Consider the following 7,723-nt stretch of genomic DNA (forward strand, 5'->3'; position numbering starts at 1 on the left):
TGTGCCGTAGCGTCCAGTGTATTTACCCCTCGCGGTCCAGGGGGGCGTGCTCGCGAGCCTCTTGACACAATCTCACTTACACAATCCGAACAGTGTCGAGTAGGCGCAGAAGAGGAGACGGCAAAAAAAAGTAGAAATGAATGAAAAAGTGGATTCAGCAGAGAAGAGGGAAAATAGGGGGGAACCATCAGAACAGCATGGAAGCAGAACGAAGAGTTCACTCACTGCCAACACCACGTAAAGACGACATAAAGTGCGCGCACACACACAAAAAACAAATCCAACAGGTGTATGTCATTATGTGAACTGGATATACGCCCGCCACGTATGGTGAGTGCGCCCGACTCTTGCCTCGCATGTTTTCGTTCTTTTTAGCAATTTCTTTCTCCGTTTGCTGTGATCGGATAACGGGATAAAGGATGGCAGTCGCATAAAATAGTCTGCCGCTATGCCGTTCTCGCGCGAGAGCCTTCAAGGAGGTGTGCGCCACCCACCACAAGTCCGCCCACAGCGCACATGAACGTCGTTGAGGGGGGGGGGGCGTTCCTTCTCTCTCATTCGCTTGATGAACAGTGCGGTGAAAGGATTGTGTCCGAGTTCGTCGGTGCAAAGATACAGTTGAACCTCCCATACTCTGGACGGCACCCTACCTGCTAACCCGCAACGTGGGTCCGCGCCGTATAGGAGGCGCTCAGCACTACGCGCTGCCGTGAAAAAAAAAGTCTTGCAGGGAGTTGCGCAAATACCAGCTGCGAGCCCATCACCGAAAGAGAAGAAAAAAAACCTCTAGGGTTGTCTTGTGGGAACGAAGAGCGTTTCCATATTCATCATAATTAGCACGAGCGCAACGTTCGCAGTGAAACATGATCCTCGCCCAGGTGCATCTGCGCCTTCGCCAGCAAGTGCGACAAGTGTGTGTCTCGAAGGAGAGGCGGACGGTATTCCCCGGGGAAAACGTCTCCGGGCCAAGTGGTGGCCCCTAAGAGCGCAGCTTTCGCCTCAGCACAGCTCTTCCATCCCCGCAGCGCCGCCACGAGCTGAGTATCCTTGTCTACAGTACGCAATCCTACCGGAGTGAGAAACGCTTCCAGGAGTGCCAACACAAAACCATGAACCGCGTCCACGTGCGCATACGTGCTCTCGAGTTTTGCGCGGTCGTTTCGGATAACCTTGAGTGCCTTTGCCGTGTGGTCAACAAGACCATGACTCCCGCCGGGAACTACGTCAGCTGCGGTATCCATCGCAAGAAAGGCGAAGGAGATGGAGTAGTGCAAACGGAATGGCGCGTAGGAGGGATATAAGACAATAAGCTCTTCGTACGTTGCGGCGACGCGGCGTGCCACAGCGGACCAGGAGGAAAAGGACGATTCACAGAAATTTCTCGAGTGCCATACATCGCCCAGCAGCCCTCGCCTGCATGCCGCCCCGCCGGACCAGTTGAACAGATCATAGGTCCTCACCGGTGTGTTACGCTCACGCGCCTCCGCCAGGGGCACCGTGTGAACGCGTGGACTCCAGGAGAGCAAATTGATGGCGCGCAGCAGCGCACGAGCGTGGTTAGGAGTGTCATCCTGAAGGAGGTAATACTCCGGCAACACTGCGCTGTAGATGTATAGGTCACCGAGCATCCAGCTGAAGGTGGTGCGCATTAGTGAAGTTGGCGCCTCGTGGATCTCTGCGTTGGCTTCCTGGAGCAGCATGGCTTTAAGCTTCGTGTAGCTAACATCAGCAGCGCCTCGCAGCGCAGAGCCGACAGTAGAAAGGTGGTGTTGACTAACGTCCAGCTCGCGAAGAGCACGCCCGCTGTCGTCTAGCTCCTGGGCAGCAGCCACCTGCTCAAGTAATTGCACGTACACAGCTCCCAGCTCAGCCGCTGTCTTGATAAGGTGGTCCAGCGTTTGCAGCGTGGCCCGCTTCGCCGCCTGGGAGGTGGCCATGTCCAGCACCATCACATCCCGTTCAGTCACCACAGAGTGCTTTGTTGGGAAGCGACGCGGTCGCTGGTGCGTATTCGATTGGACCTTCACGTATTTAGTCAGGCACAAGTAAAGCAGCACGCACACAATGAAGCAGCCCGCTGCGATCCAAACTGTAGACACTCGTTGCCGGTGTTTCAATCGACCATTCAACGCGGAAACTCGAACAGGCGGCGGCGGCGGGGTAACGCCTGAGTTCTGGGCGATGCCACCGCGTCGATGCATTTCAGAAAGACGAGTACGCAACTCAGGAGTAAAGGGAGGCAGGCGATATTCCGGCGCTGCTGTGTCACTTTAATAAACAAAAGTTGGCAGCATCTTTGGAGAGAAGCAACAGGCGGGGAGGAGGAAGGGAAGAGGAGGGGAGGGGAGGAGAGGGGGGGGGGGCAAAATGGGGTGCCAGCGGGAAACAGAGAACGGTACAATGAGGTGAGAGGTTTAAAGGAGGATGTGAAAAGGGGAGGGATACTTGGGGGCACACCAGTCATATATTGTGATCACAGGGAGATTGTGGAAATATGGTCGTTTGGACTCTTCAAAACAGTTGCGTCTGTGCATTGCTGAAGCGCTCGGACTAAAAAGTCTGTGCTTCGAGGATTGCGAGACCTACGCGTCTGTACATGCCAGCAATTATTGTGTGCATGCAGCTCCACAGGCGCACCTTGTTCTATTGCAGATGGGTTATTCCTTGTTTTTGTTACCGAAGATTGCGGACCTTTGGCCGCATTTCGTGTTTGTGACTGTGTGTGTCTGTGTGTGCGCGCGCGCGCGTGGGGAGGTGAGGAGGGTAAGCTAGGGAGGTGCTACTTCCGCGCAGAGGGGGGGGGGAAGCCTTTGCGGGGAGCCGGTGTGATTTTGACAGAGATCCGCCTTAGTCATTCGTCAGGTGTGTGCGTACTATGGTCAACCACTATAACCCTTCCCTCCCTCGTCTCTGACCTATTTGCCCTCGTTTTTTTTTTCAAGGCCACGGAGGGGGATGGGGCGTACAGCTAAAATGGCGATGACCTGTATTTCCATCCACCCTGGCTGTCCTCTCTTCTTTCAGCCATGAACAGGGCTAGTTGTCATGTGGGACCGACGCATGCAGTTGTCTTCGAGTTTTGCCGCTCGTCTGTTCACGCATCGGAAAGTGGCACATGAAAAAAAAAGAGACGAAAAAGTAAGTGAAAGAGCGTCGGGGAGAGAGAGGACTTTGGGGAGAGGGGAGAGGGGGACAAAGTCCAACGGGGAAGAAATAGAGGCCGACACGATGGTGGCAATAGAAATGATCGGTTGGTTAACACATTGAAGGGAAAAAAAACAGGGTAAAGCGATAAAAAGGTATCATGAGAGCACACCCAGACAATAATTTTAAAAAAGCAACTTGCAAAGCAGGAGTAGCACACCGCACATAGAACAGCAACAAACTACACAAACAGCCACGGGGGGGTGAACAAAAAAGGGGGCGCATGAAACCAAAGAGACGAAACATGAAGGGACTAATTGGTGTGTGTGTGTGTGTGGAGGGGGGGGGGGATGCCACGATAGTCGCCCCAAAATTATGCACTCACCCACCTGCAGGCACCAAAGACTCCTCCCACTTCCTCTCCCTCCTCTCTCTGATTAAACGCACCAAAAGAGACGACGACATGAACGGAACTTCTGAACCTGAAACCCGCAGACGAGGCGCACCGAGTGCAACTCCGAAACCTCCGCTGTACAGCTGGCCCGACGTTCTGGGGGGAGGAGGAAGAGAGGAGGGGGGGGAAGGAAAACGTGCAAAAGATGGGCTGCCAACACATGATTGGAAAAATGTCGCGCGTGATCCCCTCTCTCTGACTGTTTCTCGCTCGTGAGGGTGAGACACAATCCCTACATCTCCCGCAGGTGATTAACGACGCCGCCACGGACAGTGTACTCGTTCAGTGTCTCCATGGTGATATCGCGCAGGCTCTTCGCGAGCACTCTCGGAATGGATAGCGTGGTCTCTTCAGGTACCGTACTCACGTCGGCGACCATGCAGAAGCGCTCCAGGGCCTTCTTGGAGAAGCCATCGATGCCATCCATCACCACAACGGCGCGGTTGGTCGCCGTATCCATGCGACGCGCACACGCCTCAAAGTAGTCCATCTCTGGACGCCAACGCAGCCCCAGCTCCTCACCTTCCTTTCCCTCCAGGAAGCTGTCGAAGATGGAGCTGCCTTTCGTGATTTCGTTGATCACCCAGCGAGCGTTTTTACTACCGCTAACACACCCGACGGCAATCCCATACTGGCGGAGAAGAGAGATGAGCTGCAGAACACCATCCCGCATCGGCATGCCATGCGTCGTTGCATAAGAACGGAAGAGCTCTAGCTTTCGGTGACATAAACCGTAAAGCGTATTCGACTCCGCCGTGTCGCCGGGCTCACCGGTCGGTAGCGGGTGTCTGTTATACTTCTTGAAGATCTCGTTCAGGCCGTAGAAGGGCTTCACGTGGCGCAGGTAGGCGAGGTAGAGCTCCTTCGTCATGGCGAAGTCTGAGAAGTCGTGCTGGTGAAAATGCTCCTCCAGCGTTTGTGTCCACGCCTGGTAGTGAACGCCCTCGATGTCCTCGACGACGCTATCCAGCTCGAACACGACGCAGTCAAAGTCGAACACGCGCACCTCTCGAAAAAGTCGCACCGTCTCGGGGTGATTAAGTCGCAGGGTTATGCTGTTGACTCCGGCGTGAACCACAATGAGGTCTGCCACACCCTCTGGGGAGCTGATTAGTGTGTATGTCACAAGCCTCTGCGTCACCAAGATGCGCACTAGACAGCCGCGGTGCCGCACGTGAAACTCAAACTCGTCCATTTCCTCACTCAGCGCAGGGTTGAAGTGCAGAATGCCCTGCGCAACGCGCAGTCCACAGATGCCCGCTGCCATGGAGCACCACGACCCTGCCGCCGCAGTGCAGTGAAGGCCGCCACCGGAATTTCCGAGGAGGTTGTCGATGTCAACAAAGAGTGAGTCATGAAAGTAGCGCATCGCCTTATCTGAGAGGCGCAGCTGAGCTGCCACGACGCTGAAGATAGCGAGCCGTAGAGCCGAATCAGAGGCGGTCACGGCCTCATAAAACATAAAGTCCGCCTTTGCCTCATCCAAAGAGAATCGCTCCGGGAGAAGCATAATAGCCAGCAATACATCTGGTACGCGACACACTTGATGCCGGTACACAACTGTCGGGTGGTAGAGAGATGTCAGTGGGCCCTGTGCACCGTCCTTGAGCGACGTGAGGTTCCAACGTTTTTTGCGCATGAACGACTGGTCCATTGGGTGGATACGATGGGCGCCGTCGAAGGGCAGGACCATCTTGGCCGCAGCCTGATCCATCGCGATAATGTCGTTTTCTGTCATCTGTGCCTGGTGCATGATGCCGCACCACATATCCGGGTTCTCCTGTCGAAGCGTTGCTGCCAGCTGAACTGCCCACTGCAAATGCATTTGCGCCATCAAATTCGTGAAGAAGTTGTTGTCAGCGACATCGTTGTAGGTGTCGGGGCCTGAAACGGAGCGCAGATGGAACTGACCCTTCTCCCATGACCCCCAGTGCAGCCATACAAGGGCTGTCGCGAAGATGAGATCAGCGCCACCCTGCACGAGAATGCTCGTGTCATTCGTCGCTGTCACGTACTCCTTCAGCGCATAAACAACAACCGCATTCACGAAGAGGAAAGCGCCACAATACGGTGTGGGGTTATTCTCTCCCGTTACAGTGCGATAGGGAAACAAGGCGCCGCGGGGCAGCGATATGTCCGCTGCGATGTTCTTCGCTTCGTTCAGCGTGCGAATGCGAAACTCAAGCAACGCACGTGCTTTTTCAGGGCACGCGTGTGAGAGAAACGGCACGATCAGTGCGTCCACATCCCATTGGTGCACACCCAGTAACATATCCCCTGTCAGACCGTGGGTGGGGAAACAGTAGTACGGATCCCCGCTAGTCGACATGTACGTCTGGAGGATATTGAAGCGGAAGGCACCCTGCACATCCGCCCTCGGCTCCACTCGCACATCCGCGGTGTCCCAGAAAGCACTCATTACACAGCGGTGCTCTGCCAAGAGCCCCTCGTACCCGAGCGCTGCCGCCTCTCGGGTTTGATGCGTCGCCACATCGAGCAGCTCCTCTGTTGTTGCGTCCTCATCTCCAAAGTGACCAATGACTTTGACGAATTCTAGAATAACGCCGTCGGAGATGCAGCTTGTGTAGGAAGTCTCCGTTCCCCACTTCGTCTCACGACTGCTTGGCGTAAGAGTCGTCGGAGACGTGGCGGCCTGGCTTGAGGGAGAAACGTTGCCCGATGGGTCGGCACCCGATGGTGACGAAGCAAAAACCAAGTCGCCGCCGGTGCCGACTTGGGTGGAGGAGCTGAGGTCCGGTAGCGGAAAATTCTCCATTCCTGCCGAGTAGGAGCAGGACGTGCACGTCTCGACGGTAGCAATGGCAAGATGACGGCAGCTATTACGCGTCCGCACGAGCACGACACTCATGGACTCTTGAATATTCGACTGAGTGAACATCGTCTCAACATCGTATTCATCTGCTGACAAAAACGTGCGCGAGATGAGGCGCACGTCGGTATTGTGTGCATTCCGAACGCTCATCTTATAGTGCATGACAGAAATATTCTTGCGCGCCGCTGAGACAAAACGGCGAGTTTCTATCGTTATTTCGCGGTGCTGCTGGTTGGAGAACCATACAAAACGGCGGTGCAGCTCCCCCGTCCGCAAATCAAGTCGGCGGGTATGACTCCGTGTGGGGCCCCTCGCAGCGCTAATGTGTTCGCCGCTGAGGAAGGCGTCAACACAAAAGGCGTCGGGCGTGCGCAGGCGGTAGCCCTCCTTGGTGGGGATACCGACGGAAAAAGAGCGTGGATGCATGAGCGGGCGCTGCTCATAGAACCCGGAGAAGTACACTCCTCGTTGTGGAGTGTGACTGCTGGCTCTCCAGTCACCGTTGCCGTCGCCGTGTATGCGCGAGTAGGCCTGCTTCTTTCCATTCCTCAGAGCTAAACAACGCTCCCTGCCATCGCTGGAGAGAGTGTCACTCTTTAGATGGTTATTACTACATACAGGCTGGCGACTAGTGTATCCCTTGTGTCGTTCGTGGCGGCTCTGGCCCACATCTGTCTCCTCTGCGTGCCCGCGCACCCCGACAAGGCCGTTGCCGAGAGAGAAGAGCGTCTCGCTCACAAGCGCTTGGCCGCCGACTGGCAGAGTATCCTCCCGCAGCTCCCAGCGATCCACCTTGATGGCCGCATCGCATCGACGCCCAATAGACGCGCTGCCGGCTGCGTCTTCCGTTCCCTTTGCTGACATCACGCGTGAAGCGAACGACGACACAAAAACAGAGACAGGAAGTGGAAAATGAAAAATGGGAGAAGGCGTCGCAGGGATTATTTCCCCCCTTCTCCCCCTTTTTTTAAGAAGAGGGGGTCAAGTAAATGACGCAATGAGAGCGACTCTGGTGCGGCAGTGACCTACAGCATGCAATCAAGACAGCGCCTCGCGCAGCGTGTCTATTAGACGTCTACGCAACGGGCAATTGAGACGCGTTAGACCTCAGTGTAGTCACGCAAACAATGTCGACGCAAAGGCTGGTATGCTTTGAGTGCGCTCAGGGTTTCAACTGAGCAGGAATGAAATAATCGAAGAAGAAAAGAGTGGGGGGGTTGTCAAACTCAAAATAAATTTGGCTATCGCTGCTTTTTGAGTGTTGTGCGCGTTTAGTGTGTGTGTGTGGACGG

At 55.3% G+C, this 7,723-nt stretch overlaps 2 protein-coding genes across 2 annotated transcripts; both read right to left on the reverse strand.

Moving 5' to 3' along the window:
* Nucleotides 1-833: 833 nt before the first annotated feature.
* Nucleotides 834-2,201, reverse strand: JKF63_00800 (uncharacterized protein; the record flags this gene model as incomplete). The annotated part of the gene is made up of 1 exon (XM_067896849.1): nucleotides 834-2,201. The coding sequence occupies one exon, from the start codon at nucleotides 2,199-2,201 to the stop codon at nucleotides 834-836; it is 1,368 nt and encodes a 455-aa protein (XP_067753006.1).
* A 1,629-nt stretch (nucleotides 2,202-3,830) lies between these two features.
* On the reverse strand, nucleotides 3,831-7,295 carry JKF63_00801 (uncharacterized protein; the record flags this gene model as incomplete). Its single annotated transcript, XM_067896850.1, has 1 exon — nucleotides 3,831-7,295. One exon carries the CDS (start codon nucleotides 7,293-7,295, stop codon nucleotides 3,831-3,833), a length of 3,465 nt encoding a protein of 1,154 aa, XP_067753007.1.
* Nucleotides 7,296-7,723: the final 428 nt, after the last annotated feature.

Source organism: Porcisia hertigi, chromosome 36 (genome assembly GCF_017918235.1).
Source record: "Porcisia hertigi strain C119 chromosome 36, whole genome shotgun sequence".
NCBI classification, from domain to species: Eukaryota; Euglenozoa; class Kinetoplastea; order Trypanosomatida; family Trypanosomatidae; genus Porcisia; species Porcisia hertigi.